The sequence below is a fragment of the Medicago sativa genome, chromosome 2, assembly GCF_051527215.1.
Source record: "Medicago sativa cultivar Bolivia chromosome 2, Bolivia_mono, whole genome shotgun sequence".
Lineage (NCBI taxonomy): Eukaryota > Viridiplantae > Streptophyta > Magnoliopsida > Fabales > Fabaceae > Medicago > Medicago sativa.
Genome location: NC_140750.1, coordinates 25,975,614 through 25,997,926, shown reverse-complemented (window position 1 = coordinate 25,997,926; position 22,313 = coordinate 25,975,614). Strand labels below are relative to the sequence as shown.

The 22,313-nt window shown below is 32.5% G+C and overlaps 2 protein-coding genes across 8 annotated transcripts; both read left to right on the top strand.

Annotated features, from left to right (window-relative positions):
* The first annotated feature begins 11,369 nt into the window (after positions 1 to 11,369).
* LOC146945816 (putative GATA transcription factor 22) lies at positions 11,370 to 13,539 on the top strand. The gene is made up of 3 exons (XM_085744105.1): positions 11,370 to 11,632; positions 11,851 to 12,192; positions 12,872 to 13,539. The coding sequence occupies exons 1-3, from the start codon at positions 11,405 to 11,407 to the stop codon at positions 13,208 to 13,210; spliced, it is 909 nt and encodes a 302-aa protein (XP_085600231.1). The 5' UTR covers positions 11,370 to 11,404; the 3' UTR covers positions 13,211 to 13,539.
* Positions 13,540 to 15,905: 2,366 nt separating this feature from the next.
* Positions 15,906 to 21,270, top strand: LOC146945815 (uncharacterized). 7 transcript variants are annotated; one of them, XM_085744102.1, is made up of 12 exons: positions 15,906 to 16,131; positions 16,222 to 16,269; positions 16,370 to 16,421; positions 16,706 to 16,736; positions 16,839 to 16,966; positions 17,713 to 17,836; positions 17,990 to 18,117; positions 18,362 to 18,673; positions 19,035 to 19,547; positions 19,687 to 19,815; positions 20,249 to 20,316; positions 20,805 to 21,270. In XM_085744102.1, the coding sequence occupies exons 5-12, from the start codon at positions 16,883 to 16,885 to the stop codon at positions 20,824 to 20,826; spliced, it is 1,380 nt and encodes a 459-aa protein (XP_085600228.1). In that variant the 5' UTR covers positions 15,906 to 16,131; positions 16,222 to 16,269; positions 16,370 to 16,421; positions 16,706 to 16,736; positions 16,839 to 16,882; the 3' UTR covers positions 20,827 to 21,270. The 7 variants fall into 7 exon arrangements, with proteins under 7 accessions (XP_085600228.1, XP_085600225.1, XP_085600223.1 ...); XM_085744099.1 differs by having other exon boundaries at positions 17,918 to 18,117; XM_085744097.1 differs by having other exon boundaries at positions 16,663 to 16,736.
* The last annotated feature ends 1,043 nt before the right edge of the window (positions 21,271 to 22,313 follow it).

The following is a 22,313-nucleotide window of genomic DNA, read 5'->3' as shown; positions in this document are numbered from 1 at the left end:
GTTAGGGACAAAAAAAAATGAATATGAAAGAGCTCGCTGAGATTGTACGCAACTCAGGCAAGAATGAGCGCCTCGATGAGCCGAAAACCCGAAAGGGCGGTTCATGCAAAAATGAGGTTGACAATAAAAGACAAGTAACTATATCTGGCAAATCACCATCACCCCTTGGGACATCCGCAACTGTCAATGATCGTCTTCATCAGAGGCTTTTGTACTTGTGAATTCAAAATTTCTATGAAATATAGCGGTCATCGTGTTCAATGTATTACCAACCAATAAAATTACCATTTTCCAAGCTTTGTAAATCTGTGAAGTCATGCCTTTGGTTGACTCTCACTCCTCTACATCAATTTGAGCCTGTGCTATTGTTTGAAATTCTATCATCTTTCTATTTTTCAACGCTATATACAAAATATTTCTTTTCTATTTGATAATGTCAATATCTGAAACAAACATCTTTGAAAACTAAAAAAAAAATCTTTTTCTGTCTATTTTGAAAGCAAACCTGAGCAACAAGGTACATTTCAATGAAACATGCATGAATGAATGAGTGTCAATGTCTATTTCAATACATGTTACAAGCAGGTTACTCCCCGGGATGATCTGTGGTCAATGGCAAGAATGAAAAAACAGAATGAAAACGAAAAAATGAAAAATGCAAATAAAGAGCTCGCTAAGCTGAAAACTCGAAAGGGCGGCTTAGGCAAAAATGAGCACCCCGCTGATTGACAACCTGTGAAGGCAATTCAGGCAAAAATGGGGCAGTGAAAAGAATCTTATTCCCCGGTGAATCAAAAACCCGAAAGGGCGGTTCAGGCAAAAATGGGATTTGAAAATGAAAGAATAAAGAATATAAAAGCATTGACCACAGATGCGAACATCCCATGTTTACCCAGCACTGACACGCCTAGCAACGGCGACCTGTATCCAAGAACCTTCCAAGGATCCCTCCTCTACAAGTTTATTACCCTCAACCATGGTTTCGATACGTCTCTCAACGACGGTCTCTCCAAAGAGGTTTTCCCCTGTGAATATGTTGCAGCACGAGCCACTACGTGCCCAATCTTCCAATGTCTCGTCTGCTTTTGTGAAGCTTCTCTGTCCAACTGCCAATCAATCATGCATTTCAAGCATTCATACATGCATAATCATGCATTTTTATGTGCTCATACATCCAATAATCTTGCTATACCATACATACATGTTGCATATCCAACTGTCAACTGTCAAATTCAATTTCAATTTCAATTCCAATTCCAATGTCAAATTCAATTCAATTTCAACTGTCAAATTCGATGCAATCTCAACTTTCCAATCTCAATTCCAAATCATGTCAACTGTCAAATTCGAAGCAATCTCAATTTCAATTTCAATTCAATGACAATTCGAAGCAATTTCCAATCTCCAATTTCAATTCCAATTTCAATGTCAATCTCCAATTTCAATTCCAATTTCAATGACAATCTCCAATGTCAATATCCAATTTCAATGTCAATGTCAATATCCAATGTCAATGTCAATATCAATGTCAATTTTCAATTCAATTCCAATCCAATCTCAAAGTCAATTGCAACTCTCCAATTCAATGTCAATATCTATGTCTCAATCCAATTCCAATTTCCAATGACTCTTTCAATTTCAACTCTCAATCAATGTCTATGTCTCTGCTCAATTTCAACTTACAATCTCTCTTTCAATGTTAACCTTCAATTCAATTCAAATCAATGTCAATCCACCCTCAATTTACTCTTGGGCCAACAAAAATGGTCATGTCTATTTTCAAATCAAGTCAATGACAAGTTACCCTCAATTGGTATCTTGTTAAGCCAGACTTTCAATTTGTATCTTGTTACTGGTCAAGTGCCAGGTTCGACCCAAAAAAGAACCACTTGTACCCGCTTATATGCCTATGCTTCCGGACAAACGACAAATTCGATCTAAAAAGAACAGTTTGTACCCAGCTTATGCTTTGTTATCGGTCAAACGGCAAGTTCGATCTAAAAGAACAGTTTGCACCCTCCCACATGACGTGGTGATAATCCAACAAGCAAGTTCGATCCAAAGGACAGCTTGTATCAACCCTTTTGTCTATGTCTCCAGCCAAATGGCCAGTTCAATCCAAAGAACAGTTTGTGTCTGACTATCTATTTGTGTTTTCAGTCAAGTGTCAAGTTCGATCCAAAAGAACAGCTTGTATCTGCCTATATGTCTATGTTTCCGGTCAAGCGCCAAGTTCGATCCCAAGAATAGCTTGAACCCATCTCTTGTTTTGTATTCCTCGGTCAAGTGGCTAGTTCGACCCAAAGAACAACTTGTACCCTATTTTCTATCCCTGGTTTGTCTACCCTGTCAGGGCCTATCTGAATCCCCAGTGACATGACAGGTTCTATAGACTCCAGTTGTTTGTCTTGCATTTCATAATCAAAGTATTGCATGACATTCATATTTTTGAAACTCTGAAAGCGTATTTTTATGTCCAAAAGCAGTGCAAATGTTAATATTTAAGTGTCTTCGTCCCGTCAACTCAAAGACTCCGTCTCTTGACTCTCCGGACAAAGAAACTTAAATAGGGGCAGCTGTTATACCCTAATTTTGGACCTAAAAATACTAATCCAATTCTTCTTTTCTTGCATAACAAGCTATTTGAACTGTCTCTAATCACTTACATCTTTCTCTGCATTTTATTTCAATGTTATTTGCAAAATTCACATAAAAAGGGCATTTTAGTCATTTCCTATGTCAAAATTTCTTTCAGTCTTTTGAAAATTTGTTTGAGTTTTTTTCATTTGGTTTGAATAAGTCTCTGTTTCATTCTATGTCAAAATCCATTTCAAAATTTGCATGTGAAGTCATTTTTATGCCAGTTTTGCCCCTAGGGGCATTTTAGTCTTTTCATGTGTCAAAGTTCTGTTTAAGTTCTAGAAGTTGTCTCTGAGTCTTTTAATTTGTTTGAATGAGTTCTTGCCCTATGTTTCTTGTTAAAAATCCATTTCAAATTTGCATCTGAGTCATTTTCAGTCGTTTTAGCCTTAGGGGCATTTTGGTCATTTCACACGAAATTTCGGCAGAGAGAGGTTACTTTAAAGTACCTCATTTAGGCCATTGGTTCGTTTTAGTCCGTTTTGTCAAATTTTAATCGTTTCGCTTTACGTTTAGTCAAATTACCATTTTTTATTCCAATTTTATTTTTTTAGTTTTTTTTTAAGTCCAAAGTGTCCAAAATTACATTCAAGTTTTTTTAATTTTCTTTTTTAGGCCTTTTAGTTTCATATTTTTGCATATTAGTCCTTTTTTTGTTTCAATTTTTTTCTTAAGTCTTAAAAATTGCATAACAGTCCAGTCCTTTAACTTCTACAAATTGCAGAATAGTCCATAGTCCATTTTTAGTCCAAACTTGGTCCAGGGCACGTGTCAGCATTTCATTGGGCAAGAGGGACACTTGGCACCTATAAAACAGTGTCATTTCAGGTCAAAGTCAGAATAATCACCATTCCAGAAAAGCCAACTCACCAAAAAAACACAGTCACCGTTCTTCTTTCACGCGCCACCATACCAGAGTTCTAACAAACTCTCTCCGCCACTGAAACCACCGTAACCGTTTCCAATTCATCATAAACACGCACAATTACACCAAATTCATCACAGAAACACTCAAAAATTAACGAAAGTTACAAAGATCGAAGTCACAATACGCTCAATTCAGCAAAAATGTTCGAATTCAATTAGGTTCTCAGAGATTACTTGCGTAATCTTCATCATTGAACCAGAAATCCTCTTCCTGCAATTCGAGCGTAAGAACGTGATCACAGGAAGAAGTTTGAAGAAGAGAAGAAGAGATAATCGAAGCTTGTTCTGAATCAGTGAAAGAGAAAGCAAGAGGAGCTGATTTATTTTCAGTCTCTTCGTAGAACTTACCAGAACAATCAAGAACAAACGCAGGACCTTCTTTGTTCGAATCTCCAAACAAGTCCAGGTAAACTCATGTAAACCTTCTCGTTTTCGTTCGTAATCATCATCGAAGGTTACAAGTGAAAGATTAAACGGTGAATTGAAGTGGAAGTTCGAAAAGATTCGAAAAAATTGAAACGAAACACTAATTTCGAAAATCATGAAGATTCACCGTTTATTCTTCGAATTAAAGCATAAATCCATTATCAGCATAGAAAATAGGTCAAGTTAGGGTTTCATTCGAAGAAGTTGCGAAAAAGATTCAAAAACTGAAAGTCGTAAGAAATAGGTTCCGATCCACATAGATCTAGGCTTCGTTTGAAATTTCTAGTGTTGGATTCATGCTTAGGATAAAAAATAAACGGTGAAAAGCTTTAGATCGAAGGGTTTTGGTGAGTTTGAGTGGTGGTTAGGTCTCCGGCGGCGGTGAAACCCGCCGGAGAAGACGACGGAAACCTAGAGAGAAGGAAGAGAAGTCTGAGAGAAGAGAGAGAAACGAATAGCAAAAATGAGTTGGACCGGTCCACTAGCCTTTATATAAGGGACTGAACCGGTCTGGTTCAGTCTTGGTTCGCTAGTTTTACGCCCTGGCCGTCAGATCTGAGGTTTGATCCAGTTGGATCAATCCAACGGCCTTCTGTGTGTCCTGAAGGATCCAGGATCCATTCCTTCCTTGGGCTTGGGTTTGGGCTTAGTTTTCCTGCGTGTTTTCCTTGTTCTTTGCTATTTTTGTCATTGTTCCTTGCTATTTGCACACCTTCATGCTCAAAAATTTTGTTAAAAATTCCAATTAATTTTTCATGTGTTTTTAACTAGTTTCTTGACCTTTTTGTGATGCTGTTATGTGTTGAATTTGGATAGAAAAATATGTAGCATTTTTTTTTCAATTGATTATTACATTTGTTAAATCTTGTGAAATTTTACATGTTCTTGTGATCAAAAATTCTAAAAAAAATTCCAAATAAATTCATGAGTGTTTCTTGATAATTTTGGGATCTTTTAGTGTTAATTTTACATGATAAAAATTGGTGAACATAATTTTCCTACTATTTTGTGATATTTTGTGCTAAAAATAAAGGAAAATTTGTTTGATTTTAATCCCAATTGCTTGGTGAATATTGGTGACCCATACCACTTGATCCCATAGAGTTTAGCCACTGTTTGTATTTGATATTAATGCATGAGTATGAGTCTTGAGTAGTTACTTAGCTTATAAGTTAGTTGTGTAGTTAAATAATGCAAATATGTTTAAAGTTTGTTTTAAAATGCCAAGTAAATCATGTTGCCTTAATTCCCATTCCAAGATTTGATTCTAAACCTTTAAAGATGTAGTGGGATGTGAGAATTATAGGTCACTTGGTTCTTGCATTCTATGAACAAATTTTAAGTCATATTTGCACCCATTTTGCCTTTATTTTGGTTTGTTTTCTATCCTTTATGTTCTAGTGTTTCTCTTGCTTTATTTCCTTTGATATTGTCATGTATTACTAATCATTTCATTTCATGTCCCATATCTTTCATAAGCATTCCCACTTCATCTTCCTCTCCATCCAATTTCTTACACTTTAAGTTTCAATTTCATGCAAAAATTAGAATGTAAATACTTAGGAGTTTTTGTATTGTACTTTTATGCAATTTCAATTTCTTGGCAAAGAGGCCATATAATGTATCTAGGGTATGATGTAATAAGGACAATGGACTCTAATAATGTATATAGCTAGAATATGCATGTTTAGATGTATGTTTAGGATTGCATGTTTAGATGTATGTTTAGGCTTTAAACTTAGAAAAATCAATTTCCAAAAAATGTGAACAAACTCCATTCAAACCATTTTCAAAACAAACCTTGGGATCAAAATCCCATTGAATTTTCCCTTTCTTTTTCTTAATCAAACTTCAATGGAAATAATCATACTTAGACCATATTTTGCAAATAACTAATCAAACCCCACCTTTTTCTTAAATCTCATGCCCTTGAGGCCTCTTTCTATTCTTCAAACTCCATTTTCAAACTTAAAATCAACCAACAAAAACAAAAACATTTTTGAGAGAGAACTACGGTGGATTTGATCCCTTAAATGGGTACGTAGGCAAGGAACAAAATTCCTTCAATTCAACTAAGATAAAAATCCAAACACATTCTTCTCCCTCCAATTCTTCACTTAGAATACCCTTAAGTTTAAATAACATTTTTCAAAATAGCATTTAAAAATAAAGCGCGCGCGTAGAAATTCAAGACGGTTCCTATAGGATACTATAGTCGTTATGGGTGCCTAACACCTTCCCATAGCGAAAACAACTCCCGGACCTCGATTCTCAAGGGTTTTGCTTACTTTTTCCCTTCCCAAGAAAAAATAAGATATCACCGGTTTAAAAGGTTCAAACGTAATCAATGTTTGACACCCGAAAACCAAGATAAAACACCTTCAATATGAACAAACTATAATTCTACTCTATCCCCTTCTCTAATAGAATTGCATAATCGGATATGTAATTATCCCCAATTGATCACTAAGAGCGATGCCTAATTTCTCTAGTTTCTTCTTTCACCCCCTAAATGATTTTCACTCAAGAACTCATTATAGAAAGCTTAAATCTTTTTCCTAATTACTCATAACGACCAAAATGATTTTTTTTTTGTTTGAAATCAACGACCAAAATGATTATAATGTATTTTCCAACCCTTGAACCTCAGCTCTCCACACAAAAACCCTAAACCTCCTATATGTGTGCCCTCGACTTTGACTCTATTAAAATATGATATGATTTTTCAACGTTATATTTAGAGGAAAAATAGCATGATTTGAATTCACCTTCCAAGCCTATCACCATGATTCATATCACGTATGGCAGGATTCAGGAAGTATCCAGGATGCTAAAAAAATAGCACGATTCGAGTCATGCTATTGTATGTTTGTAATCACACAAAGGTCAAAATGACACATGAACCCATTTTTAGTACCCTGACTCAAATCAACCTTTCACCCATGTTACCATATATTCAGAATTATCACCTCCGGAGACTAAAAGATGTGTGAGCTAGAGCAACTAGCATTAATAGCTGTTTAAAGTGAAATGAGAGTCTTGGACTTACTTTCTTCATGTATTGATTAATGACTTAGGTGGAACAAAAAAAGTTTTCTTTTATAGTGAAGTTTCCTTTTAAATATTGGTTTTGTGTGTTTTCGCGTGTGTGGCACCACACACTTTGACAACTCTAAGGGATATTTTATATGTTGTGACATATATTCAAACATGTATTTTCTTTCTTTTCAACATTTAATGTGTGTGAGATTTGTTATCATGTTCTTTTGAACAAAAATAAAAAATTAATTTTCTCTCCTTTTCTTCACATACCCTCCATTCAAATGCATAATATATATGTATGTAATCCAACTCTTTTAGAAAAATAAATTTATGGGTTTAATGGAGATGCATAATTCTCTATTTTTTACTAAACAAAGTTATTTCTGCACATAGCTTATCGCTTTAATTAATAGAGATATGTTTAAGGTGTCAACTTTATCCCACAATAATATAATTTTTCCTTACGCACCAACTAAAAATTAAACCTTGTATCAATGGTCAATTGATTGGAGATGATGAATGTTTTGGTGAGTTTTGAGAGGAATTAAGGATGAGAGAGTGCATCTCCCTTCATCTCTTATGTTAAAATATACATTTTCCTTTCTTGAAAAGTAAAATTTATACCTCCCTCCCTTATAATATGCACTACACTTTAATCTATTTTAACTTAAAAAAATATTTTTATGATATATATTAATTTTGAACCACCATTTAAGAAAAATTAATTCATTTCATTATAATTTAAATGTCAATGATAATTAAATTTAAATATTTTGCTATTGATTTTATAATTTAGAGTATAAAATTAACTTTTAAATAATCATGCTTTATTGTCTTTAGTAATTTTTCACATATTTTAATTTTATTTTGGGTTGTTTCATATTTTATAATAGGGTTTAAAACTACATGTTAATGAAATTGTGAATAAAAAATAGCGAAAAATATGTATTCAATTTTTATTATATTAAATAGACCCGCAATACTATTTTTTTCGAAGTGTGTTAGATTTTTTTTGCTAGATTATTAGAAATAAAATAAAAAATATTGAGGGAGTAAAGTACATTAAAAATAAGATTACGTAGAATCATTAAATTAAAAAGATTGAAGAGGTTAAAGCAAAATTTAACTTTTAGTATGTACACTTAAACTAAGTTTACGTGACCTACTTAAACTAAGTTTACGTGACCTACTTAAACTAAGTTTAAATATGTACACTCAAACTTAGTTTACATGACCTACTTAAAGTGAAGTATGTACACTTAAACTCAATTTACATGACCTACTTAAACTAAGTTTACATGACCTACTTAAACTAAGTTTAAGTATGTACACTCCAACTAAGTTTACATGACTTACTTAAACTAAGTTTACATGACCTACTTAAAATGAGTTTAAGTATGTACACTTAAACTCAGTTTACATGACCTATGTACTTAAACCGAGTTTTGAAAGAGGAAAGAAGGAAGATGCATTAGTTTTTTAGGTGAATGAGTGTGAATTTGAAAATTAAATTTTATTTAAGAGTAATTTTGTCATTTTGAGGTGTAACTAGAAATACATGAGTGTAATTAGAAAAGTTCGTATATTTAATCCTATGTCTCTAAACTATATGTATTTATTTCTACATTTTTTTAAAACTTTCTTAGGACTAACCACCTATTTAGTAATTATGCCTAACACTTGATTTGTGCATGTTTGGTATTAAAATTGGTTTGTCGCAATCATATTAGTTTACTATGATTTCGACAAATTCACTGTGATATCAAACATAAGTAATACTGAATATATATATATATTTCTCTCATCTCTCATTATAATCATTTTGCTTACTTGACACATCCTCTCTCTGATCTCTATGTATGTATTATATACACGAGACGGAAAAGAAAATGACCCAGTTCCACAAGATGAAAGGATTGTTCTTGTGACCAAATTATTGGTTTGAGATGTGTGACTACATTATCTTTGTCATATGTGGCTACAATATAATTCTATCCTGTCCACCGTTTCTAGTTTCAATTAGCAAGGATTTTTTTTTTTCTATACAAAACTAGGGTTACAACTTACAAGTTGATGTATATATGCAAATTGCAAAATGAAGTGTGGTGCTGTCAGTGTGGTAAATATATATCTACAAAGTCAAATAGGGTAATTTTTTTCATACGTATGGGACCTGAGTAGTAGCATTCCACACTCTCCTGAATCATTTTGTCCTGTTTATTTGTCTTCTTTAGGTGTCTCGAAGGAAATCACGTGGATGTCTTATATGTGTTATTAGGCTGTAATATCTCTCTTTTTTCCTTTAAAATGAGTATTTTATATTTTTTGTCAATTTTACGGTGGACCACCAGTTCAATATAGTTGAGTATTTAAAATGTTTTAACTTATAGAGGCAATCGACGTCGATTCTCAAAAACAAAAATTCATGATTCTTTTCGTCTTGACAGTTGAGATAGTAACACGATTTGATATAAATTAAACAAAAAAATGGCAGTCAAGTTATACTTAATTCATATATAAATGATAGATTAATATGATCCATTTTTTGATCGATGTTTGTTTAACAGAAACGACGAAAAGATGAAAAGAGCAGTCAAATAATAGTAACACGATGTTATTAAAATGGATCATATTAATCTATCATTTGTATATATTTCTGGAGTAAATTTATGGTGTTGTTGACCACCTACAAGTTTGGTTCCATTTTTTTATGAGGTAATTTTATTTTAAAGATGTATACTTAATTTTAAATGTTTCTCGATCTCTAAGAAAAAGTTTAGATATAATCGAATAGAATTAAATTTTTCTTCAAAATAAATTTTCACTTGAAACAATAATTTGAAACTTTTGCCTCTGTAAATGATTTTAAACCTATAATTTATTTTAATCCACTTTTATATAAATGTATTTAAATATAAATTATTTTACCTCCAATTCATTTTATCTCAAAATAAATTTACAAATAAATTTATTTAAAATAATATTTGTTGGAACATAATTTGGAAATTAGTTTTTTTTCTTCTTCTTTTTGACAAAATAATTTGAAAATTAGCTGAAAGACTTAACATAAGTCTTTGGAATTAGAACTAATGTTATGTGACCTCCAACAGTGTGCCCTCGGGGTAATCCCTTTTGTGAACGGAATGAGCACGCACAAAAAAATATATATCACATGTGACACTGGCGCCGTTCAGCCGGATTTGGTCATGGGGCTTGAGCTTAATCTAAATGATATATATATTTTTAATACCCTAAAATGTTAAATTAATTAATTTAAATATTATCTGAAAATGATTTTCTTAATGCACACATTTTTTCGTGTTTATCTGCTCCAATTGCATATGCTAATTTTCCAATTCCTTTAGGTCTAATCCGTGCGCGTCCTACTTGCTCCCCAAGTTTCTCTGAACCGTTTTGCTTATACTTAACCTGATCCAGGTCATGCTTGCTACCCAAGTTTCTACCGAACAATTGCAAAATCTCTATAAATAGAGGACTCACGCCTAGTGCATTTAGTACATCGAAAAATACTTATGAGTTATTGATTCTTTTCTTCTCCCTTCGGCTTGAGTTATCGAGTGATTTTTTTTCCCTCTCTTTCTTCTGTCATAATAGAAATATTTGAGGGTCTAATTCTCGAACCATTTTCATTTTCAAGTGGTAAACATTAAAGAGTTATCTAATCGTGACTCGACCTATTAATCTCATCAAAGGTAATTAATAAGATATTTTTGAATTCAAAAAACTACAATATTTACCCTCGCATAATCTAACATTCATTTAAAACTTGATTTTTGTTTTGCCTATGTTTCTTTCTAATCTTTTTGCCTTATGATTCTCCTTTCCTCACCAAAATTCCTCTTCCAAGCTTAGTTTTATTAATTCAAAAATGTTTTATGCTTATCCACTTTTACATACTCATACAACATTTGTTAATAAAATGCAAACATATAGATAATTCATACATATGATCAATATATGAAATAATCACAATTATTTTTTTTTTTGTCAGGTAGCCTAGCGGCTAGAATTCACCTTATAAGGTAAACAAGTGGGGTGTCCGGGGTTCGAACTCCGGCCCCTGCATATAATAATGCATTGTTCTACCAACTGAGTTAGACTCACGGGACAGAAATAATCGCAATTCTAACATTGAATCGAATTAACTATATACTCAACTAAATAATCACATTTTCAGACGTGATTAACTAATGTCGGGTGGACGGAAAAAAGTGGAGTCCATTTATCTTTAATGTTTATTTATTTTTGCTAGGAAAGAAGTACGCAGTTTGCAGTTATAAACTGAATCCTGAATCCTTCCACAGTCTACAGTCACAACTTTGTCTCTTTTTTTCTTCTTTCTCGATTTATGTGCAATATATCCATGATACCAACTTATCGTTTTTCTGCATCTTCTCCTCCTATGCCTTTTTTCGATCTAAATAATGAAGATCACAGTCACCATCTCTTCACTACTAATCAACAAACCACTTCTTCATCTTCTTCTCTATCATACTCTATACTCTTCAACCAAAATCAAGATCAAACAAGATCTTATTCTTGGGAGTCAAACCACATACTAAGTGATGGTGTAGAGGTAACATATACATATAATCATATTATATTATTTAGTATTAAGTAGCACCCCTTTAAAATTTTATATATATCTTTTCTTTAATCAATTTGATCATGCATAAGCTTATTTATTTATTTATTTATTTATTTCTGTTAAAAAAAAGCTTATTGTTTTATCATGTAGAAATTTATCTTGCTATTTCAAAAAATTGATCAAGCATGTGATTGTCATCATTTTAGGTTAAGAATTTTGTACCTTCTAGTGAATCATGGGATCATCAAGAAGAGGAAAAGGATGAAAAAGATTGGAAGAAAGAAGATAATAATGAAAATTTTAGGGATGAGGATAGAACTTCAATGAAGTGGATGCCATCAAAGAAGAGAATGATTAAGAGGATGATGGAAGATCAAAGGGCTTCTGAGCAAGAATTTGAGAAACAAATTAAGCAATTATCACCAAATCTAGTAAGAACTGAGGATAGTAGCAACAACAATTTTTCAAACAACAACACTGTTAGGGTTTGTACTGACTGCCACACAACTAAGACCCCTCTCTGGAGAAGTGGACCAACTGGTCCCAAGGTACATATTGCTCACGGATTCTTCCTTTTAAAATAATATTTTTTTCATGATAAATAATTTACTTGTTACATTGTGCTTCTAATATGAACATTTTAGAGAAATGTTTTAAAGATGAAGTTTGAGGTTAATTAATTTGGTATAACAGGTAAATCCAATTCTTTTTTATTATTATTGAGAAAATTTTATGGTGTTATATCAGATAACAATTCAAATGGAAACTGTTGTATATTAGATGTCAGTCTATGAGGTCTACCATTGTTTCAGAACCATAATAGAGGCTTTAGTTTTCATATGTTGATCTCGTGACTATTTTAAATATATTAACGACAAAAACAAATAATTAATTATTTCAGTGTAATTTGAAGCACTTTAATGATTGTAAACAAAGGTTTTTGATTATGGTAATTGAAATTCCATTATGTTGCAAATAATTACATCAAATACTACTGATATATACAACTTCTACGACAAACTCTTATATCGCGACATCGATATATAGATTAGATAAACCTTGTTTGTATAAGATTTGTTCATGATTAAGCTCTTTTATGGCTTAGGAACTCATCCTTAATACAACTTCACATTAACAATGCGAGTATAATTATTTGAAAAAAATGAATTATGTGATTTAAAATTTTAAATTAAATATTGAAAAAATACAAATATGTTTTTGTAACAGTCACTTTGCAATGCCTGCGGCATTCGACAAAGAAAAGCGAGACGCGCCCTTGCAGCAGCTGCAAATGGTGAGACTCTTGTGGTGGCAGAGAAACCATATGTGAAGGGAAAGAAGTTGCAAATCAATAGGAAAAGGTCAAAAACTGATGAATGTGCACCACAGTTAAAAAGGAAGGGTAAAAGTGAAAACAAGTGTAATAATTTTGAAGATTTGATAACAAGATGGAGCAGCAACTTGGCTTCCCATCAAGTCTTCCCTCAAGATGTTAAGGAGGCTGCTATTCTACTCATGGCTTTATCTTCTGGCTTGCTTAATGGATTTCCTTCTGATGAATGCTAAGATTTTTGAGATGATTAAGTTATATTAGAAGAATTTGTTTTGTTAGAACATAATTTGTATGAGATCAATGTTTGGGGAAATAGGGTATTTAAAATAAAGTTCTTTAGGGAAAATATGATAGTGACAATGAAGTATTAGATGGGTACATGTGTGGTTTTATTAATTATGTTGTATTTGAGCATGTAGACAAAACACAAAACGTGAGTCTATCTTGTTCATATATGATCGTAAAATCCTAGAATAGACATTCAATAAAATTATTACAAGGGGTTTTATTATGTAAAAGTAAACTTTCTCAGTAATATAATTTTGTGTCCTTATTACATATAGATGCATGGTTGGTTGTTATATTTGGTTGTTCTGGATTATATTTTTTTTTTTTTTGGATTGGTGCAATTCTAACCGCTTCAATCCTTAAAAAATTGTTTCTCTTAAGATTCTAATTTCTATTTTGATGTTGGGACAAAAGAAGAGCTATATTGTTTAACATGACAACATGTACCTGTTTCATCCAATGTGTTACAAAACTTGATATATAGAGGTTTCAGTGAAAAGGTACGTACGTATATACAATTATAAAATAAAGATTGTATTTAAATGAGGGGATTGTCTAATAAATAATAATGACCTCTCAAAAAGTTTAAAGATGGGCATTTAACATTTTGAATGAAATAGTAAATTATAATATTTTAAAAATATGGGAGGAAATATAATACTCCATCCGTTTCAAAATGAGTGTCGTTTTAGCCAGAAAAATTCATTTCAAAATGAATGTTACTTTCAGTTTCCAATGCAATAATATGTGTGCAATTGGCTAAAACAACACTCATTTGACTAAAATATGTGTGCAATTGGCTAAAACAAAAGTTTTCATTTGAATTTTTATCTGATATGACTACTTTATGACATTTGACTACTTTATTCCATTCCTTAATATGTGTGCAATTGGCTAAAACAACACTCATTTTAAAACGGAGGGAGTATTTAAAATTATGGGAAGAAATATTAAAAATGTACCTTTTTAGAGGTCCACATTTTTTTTTTAAAAGTGATTATATCCATCTTTTATATATGCTAGCAAACTAATTACCAATTGCTAAAAAGAGAAAACAGATGGGTAAATAAATTAACTATTTACGAATACATTTTAATGGCAAATGTTGTAAAACATGACATCCATGGAAAAGTAGACAGAAAACTATGAAATTCTTTATATTGATAGTAGTATTGAACAATCTTACAAAAATGAGAAAGTTGAATCATAAGAGTACATCGAAGCATATGGCTATTTCCAGTTTTCCATCCTGTAATTTTTTTTTTTTTAGTTTTCGTTCTTGTAATTTGAAGAATTTTTGATTTCGGACCGTCATGAAAAATTTCGCCCCCTGTAATTTGAGAAAATTTCGATTTACCCCCCTGTAATTTGAGCAAGTTTCGGTTTACCCCCTGTTAATTTGAGCAAATTTCGTTTTACCTCCTCGATATCATCTACAAAATTCATGAAAGTCCAAAACCAAAAATCTTCAAATTACAAGGACGAAAACTAACAAAAAAAATTTACAGGGTAGAAAACCGGAAATAGCCTATATTACAAGGGGTAAAACACTATTAACTCAATCATATTTATAGACATCCACTAATTAACTAACACTCCTAATTAATCGTCAACTATATCTTTAATAGTCTCCCACAATTTGGAAGGTGTACAACACTTCCAACTTGGGACGGCCAATACAAAAGTACATAAAAAACGAAAGAAAATACAAGGAGAGAGGAAGAAATCATAATGCTTAACCATTAAGAAGAGCATGCTTTACCACTTAACAAAAGCTATCATCAACAAAGCCATAGGGCCAAAACCACCATTGGGCAGAAGGCTTCATCCTTTAGTAAAGTATTCATCAAAACATTTTGATGACATTGCATTCAATAACTATAAGCTTGTTATGGTGAGTATTAGCATAAAGTACCATAACCTTACCATTTATGTTATGCTGTAAGGTAGTTAGAAGTTAGTTACATGACTTTGTTAGATTCAAGAAATATAGGTAGCTCCTTGTACTCATTTTCTCACAAGTTCAATATATGGGACTTTTCCCATTTGAGTTTCTCATCGAAACTTCTGGAGTTATGTTATTACACTAGATTTAATGACTAAATAGTCTATTCACCTTTTTTTATGAATAGACAAAAAGACTCATGAAAACATTGTGGAGCTGGCTTCAATGGTATAGGAACGTGAGAGAAGGAACCAAAGGTTTATAATTTGTAGGGGTAGATTTTAATATTAAAATTAAAGAAAATTAAAAGCTTCTACTAATAATAATGAGAGTTTAATAGATACACAGTATACTCATTTTTTAGTCATTAAGGCTTAACTCAACCGACAATATCGTTATTGTTAAATTGGACACCTTCATATTTCGAATTGGTACCTTTTACAAGTTTTAGCGTGTTTGCCACGGAAAAAGTGCACCTTTGTGAGATATTTAAGCGTTTCAACAATAATTGTAGTTTTTTGAAAGAACAATAATTGTAGTTGTTGTACTTCAACAATTTACCACCACCAATCACAGACTCACATCTAGTTATATGCTATATGACAAGTCATTAAATTTTACAAATGAGACAAATGGAGAATTTTCCAATCAATCTTTTATGGCTAATAAATGTTTTGCTAGTTAGGAAGGACCACACAATAGCTGGTTTCATTGGATTCTAACCATATCCATTCTTCCCCATCCCATCCAAAATTTCCATTTTTCAACCACTTAAACAAAAGTTAAAAAATATCCTATGCTAGAGTTGAATGTATGCATATATAGTAAATTCTTAGTTACTCCTCTCTTGTTTGACCAAATTAAGTTTCAATCTTTATTGAATTTTGCACTCTGCAATGCCAGGAACAATCATGGTTTCAGGTACTGAATTTTATTTAGCATATACAATTCAAGCATTTCAACCACATGTTGATTTTCTTTTTGACTTCTCTATATTGATTTTTATTACAGTACTGGAATTCATGGATCTTCCATTTTCTTCATCAACATCCATAAGGGGTATGCTATTGACTATTGTTCTAGCTTTTAAATTTTTCCTTATTCAACCTATTGTCAACTTTTTAAGTGGCTATTGTAACATTTTGGTAAATGAATGCAGCTTCCATGGGGAAAATGGAGTATGAAATCAATGACAAAGGAAACTTTTCCTTGTAAGTCTATAATTTTAATTTTTTGTGTATATTGGCCATATAACCTATGTAGCATTGACACTGGACATGACACTGACACATAAATATTGGTAACAATTTAAGAAAATTGTTATTAAACGTAACAATTGGGCCAATGTCGGATCGATGTAAGACATGTCTTCTATCAGAAGTGTCGGTGCCAGATAAGTCATACAAAATTCTATGTTGTAATCTGCTTGTTCTGTTTGTTGTCTTGTTTCAGCCCCATTACTAGCCTTCGTGACGATTTGATTTTTAAAATTCAGGATTCTGAAGGGAATGAAATATCGCGTGCAGGTTATCTTTGATAACACCCTATTTGATAAAATGGTTTAATTAACTTTTCAAAGTTGATGAAAGATTAAATGTGTCTAACATGATGCAGTAAATATCTGGCAGGAGTACATTTAAGGTTGATATTACAGAAAGGTGTTTGGGAAGACATGTTTCCACTTGGGGGAGGACAGTTGCATTTGAAGCTTCAAGTCATCCTTAGTGATGAAGAGCGTGACAGAATTCGTATGATGGTACTCATTTCTTTTCTTTATACAATTTGTTGTAATGCATTTATGGTTATGAAATGTCAATTTTCTTAAACAATGCATACTAAAGGCCTTGGTAAGTTTGTATTATACTGATCCATTAATAGATAATTTGAAGATTATAGGGTATCTTGTATAGGATTACCAAACTATTATTGGTTAGCTCTATAGGATAATAAGTAGGAAGAATGAACAAGTTCCAAATCTCAAGTACGTTGCACCGCTTTTCTGAGGTATTGTTGGCTAAGTCTTATGTGAGCCCCATTGAAAAATGAGGGGCTAAAGGGCTTGTCAACTCTCGTGTATGGCTTAGGCTTTCCTTTCCTTCTATCTCAAATACGAAATCATCAACAACTATCTAATAGTAGATGATTGAAATGTATACAACTAGAAGAACCATAAGTTAATACAAACAAATGTAATTGTTGGGTATGGTTCATAGATTACCGATATGTGGGAGCTTGCTCTGTGACATGGGTTGGGGGGGGTGGGGGGGGGGGGGGGGGGGGGGGGGGTATGATTTAGAAGTAATCTTGTAAAATAGACCGTATTAAACACAAGTTATAGTATGTAAACCCTAAGCTTGATCAATAGAAAGGTACTAAAACCGCTCTATTGTATGTTCTCTATTTGCGATCTTTTCGTATTTATGTTACTATTGAACCGGCTTTCTGTTCTAACAGTAATTAACTTATGGAGAGAGCATTAAAAGTATTTTTTTGATTTGGCAGAGACAATCTGCATTAAAGAAAAAACAAGATGAGCTTCTTAACAGCCAAAGAGGTGCAGAAAGTGACAGACGTATGATTATCAGCAACGCAGCATTACCCTTAAGCACTAGTGATGAGGTCTCAGGTTTGATCTTACTTAGCTGATTATAGAAAAAATAAACACTTAAATCAGAAATAAATAATGAATGTATAAAATGTTTAATAGTTATGAATTTGGTCCCACATACATTTCCTCAAAGGCTTTCTCCTGATGTTTTAAGTGCTCCATCTTCTCAAGAATCATCACCAAAGCAACATCTTCAACATGAAGCAGTTTCACAATTACAAAGTCCTGTTGGTTTGTCCGATGACAAAGAAAGTTCCACTTCAATTGTTGTTGGGTCTCAGCCTGAACAGCTACACTCAGTTAAGGATTAATTATTTTCCAGCATTGTCTGTTTTTAGTAGCACCGACAATTTTGATTAAAAGCATTTGTACAGTTTGTGTCTGACACAACGCCGAAATAATTCACTTCCATTTTCTTAAATTATTACTGATGTTTACGTGTCAGATGTCCGTCTCAGTGCTTCCTAGGTCTCTTTTCATCTCAACAAGAAGACATTAGAAAATGTACTATTGTTTGTTTAATGGTCATTTTACATGTTTTAGAACATTGCAGATCAATATAGGGAGACCTCATCAACAAAACCTGTGTCACAAGCAGTTAATATCATTCAATTACAGCGTAGCGATAAACAGCCAGCCAATGAGTCACCATTTGTGAAACAACCTCAGAGAGTTACTGGTACAGTAGAAATGGTGAAATCTTTAAGCTCGGAAAAAATTAATGTTCTGACAAATAGTCCGACACAAAATAATCTAGAAGATGCTGGTCTTCAATATTCTGAGAAGGCTCCACCAAGGAGAACTCCTAGCAATGTTAGGAAAATGATAAGTGCTTTTGAAAGTGTTCCACCTAAGGTATAGCTAAGCCTGTTTAGATTGTCTCATTTGAGTTTATCTAATGACATAAGCACTAGTGAGGCTGTTTGGAACAGCTTATGGAACAACTTATGACATGTTCATAAATTATTTTCAACTTATTTCTATGAGCTCTCCAGAGTTGCTAGCTTATGTGAAAATAATTTGACTTTATTTTCTCTTTTCTTATCTTACACAAATAGCTTATACATAAAAGTTATATGATAATAGCTTATGTTATAACTATAAGTGTTTAATTAAACTGTTAATCCAAACAATGCCAAAGGGTTGCTAGCTTATATGATAATAGCTTATGATCAATACATTATTGCATTTTTTCACCTAATGTATTCTTACACAGGATATGAGGTCTCATATTAAGCCACCTCCAACAAAATATCAAGCGAGTCCAGTTGAAAAGAAAGATACTTCTAAGACTCAGCATTTGGAGCAAGATAAGTCATTGAACATAGAGCCAAGAGCCTTCTTACAAGAAAGGGTGAAAAGTGCTGCCTTGGTAAGAAACTTGCAACAGGTTCCGGTACATATTGAAGAAAGTAAAGAGAAAATTAAGGACACCATGCAATTGGAGTTGAGAACCATAAACATACCGAACAAACAAACAGATTCAAATGCAAGCAATAAAGATCAAGAAGAGGAGTCAAATAAAAAAGTAGCATATAGTAGAGATCAAGAGGAAGAGAGAAATAACAGAAATTTGACAAGAACATCTACATGTGAAACAATTATAGTTTCAGGAAACATGCCTCTGAAGCTCTCTGATGGAAATACTCTTAACAACCTAATTGATGATGCAAAGTGCTTAAGCCATCAAAGAAGTTTGGATTTCCCGAAAATAGGAAATGTAGATAAGGTATAATTATGTGCCTGTATATGATTGAGCACTTAAGACAACTTTATTCTTTCTGTTCACAAACCAAACCAGATTTCTTTTTAGCATCATCTTAATGTTGATTAATAGAATCAAACTGTGTATTTTTTGTGTGTTACAGAATGTACCATATACTGAAACTGGGACTGAGGTGAGCAAGTATGAAAAGTTACAGGACATTGAAGAATCAAAAACCAATACTTCTACTGATGATAAGGGAGATGAAAATTCTGGAGGACCATTTGATCAGGTTATCATCAACTTTTTAATTATGAAAATTTTACTTGTTTAACTTTACAATGAAGGATAGATATTGGTTATGGTAATTTTGGAAAAACAAACGCTGTTTTCATATTGTAACACGGATGCAAATTTGATCAATGATTTTGTTTAAACAATGTTGCATTTAAGTACCCGGTTTCTCGTTCAGGCTTTACTGTATTAACCTATGAAGCACTGCCACGGACACAAGATGATACAATACTAACACATAGATACCGTTAATTATTTGAAGGAAAAAACGTGGTTTATATAATTACAAGTGTCATTGTCGTGTTGGTACGAGTCGGACACTCACACGTAGCTTCAATATAAAGTTTTGGTGCTAAATAGTTAGTAACATCCTACTGTCAGCTATTGTACAAGAATACTTGTATAACATTTCTCACACCATCACCTTTCAGGTTATAAAAGTTGCAATCATTATAGGGTTTGGATTATTTGTTCTCTTTACAAGACAAAGAAAAAAGAGGTATGAAAATTATATTATTTCCTTGTTATATTTATTTAATTTTATCCTTTTAACTATATTGTGTCATGCATTAACAATCTTGTGAAGGAATTCAGAGAACAATTTTTTTTGAGTGAAGGAATTCAATGAACTTCAAAGTTTAAAAATGATGCAAATCTTGTATAATGGTTCTTTATCATCTATTACCTCCTTTAAAAAAACATTGTAAATCTTGTGTGACTGTTTCAAATAAAAAATAACTTATGACATGTATATAATATGTTTTCAGCTTATTTCTACAAGCTCTCTAGAATAGCTTACGAAAACATATTTTGGCTTATATGAAAACAATTTGACTTTATTTTATTTTACGTACCTTATCTATAAGCACTTATGCTATAAGTGTTTAATTAAGATGTATATCCAGAGAGGGCCTTATAGAACTAGTGTCTCTGAGTATGTATTCTGTAAAGACTAACAATACCTATATAACTTTATGAATATACCAGAAGGAAGGAGAATAGTGCCTGAGAATCAGTTCAACAAACCTCAAATTCTTCATCTTTTGAAGCACATACATCTGCATGATCAAATCTTGATTGATGAACATCTTGCATGAGTTGAAACCATGTCATTGCTGAGATAATTGCATCCTTCAAAAAGAAGAAACACAAACATTAATATTCAGCTTTGTTGAAGGGACTTTGGGAGGCATAACAACATTTTAGTTGATGTTCCATGTAAAATGGAGTTTGAACTTTGCATTGCAACACTATTCTTTATTGCATCAGGAATAACACTTGGCCCTTTAGTAAAAAAAAGGGCCTTTTTTTCATCTTACCTTTTGAGTTTTAATTACAAGAATGTCATTTTGTAGCTGTTTTGTTTATTTCTTTAAAGTTTTGCAGAATTGTAATATTTTTGTAACTAAATTCTTTCAATTAAGATTGTTGAATCTAAGATTCAAATTGTGAATTGGAAAACCTATTTATCAAATAATAAATTGAATCTTATTATAAACCGTAAGATGCATGATCAATAAAAATAGAGAAATGTTAACGAGTGCTTGGCACTCTTTAAAGACTTGAAATTGTAAATTTTTATGAAAGTTTGTGTATTCATCAATACAATGAAAATTGAAATGATTGACTTTTTTAAAGAATAACTCTTTAATTTAGAATGTTTAAGGAGTGTTCCGCGGACACTCAACAAATCGCATGTTTCTAAGTCAAAACAAGTGCTATAAACAAATAATTCAATATCCAAGTCATAAGTCAAAGAGAGAGAAAGCGGGCCAAAACAAAGGACCGAGAAAAATGGAGGGTAGGAATTACTGTGTAGGAAAAAGAATTCAAGGTCACCCCTATGTCCTGTGAACTTTGTATCAAGTATTAGGTACACATTGATTATGATGAAACTCTGAAGTGTAACTTCTACCAAAATTAGTGGATAATGTGATTCTACCAAATTCACCGACGGAGTGAAGTCCTAGGACTCTTGAAGAATTGTGGGAGGTCCTTCGTGGATAAGGAAAGACCTCCTAGAAGGACCCTTGGTCTAGGTTGCTCTTACAAAATAGTGGCATTATTCCTCGCATAATCAAGGTAGTGTGGGCTTTGTTATGTTTTGTTATGTGCTTCATTCCAGTTTCGAACCCTAGGTCACCAGCTTTGACTGCACAAAGCTTTGTATGGATCATAGCAAGCTCCAAGAGCCCAGAACAAAAAGATTGTAAACTTTCTAATTGAACAAGAATTTGTAAAATGCAAAGTTGAATATATATGGTCTGTATTTGAAGAATAACAAAGGTTATAATCTGGTGCTTATCTATCTATATGTTGATGATTTAGTGTTAACTATAAGCAATTTAGCTTAGATACAAGAATTCAAAAGACAAATGATGAAAGAATTGGACATGACTTATTTGGGAAAGTTACCATACTTCCTTGGAATAGAATTCACTGAAACCTCAAAGGGATTAGCGATGCACCAGAAGACATGCAGAAGATATTATCGAG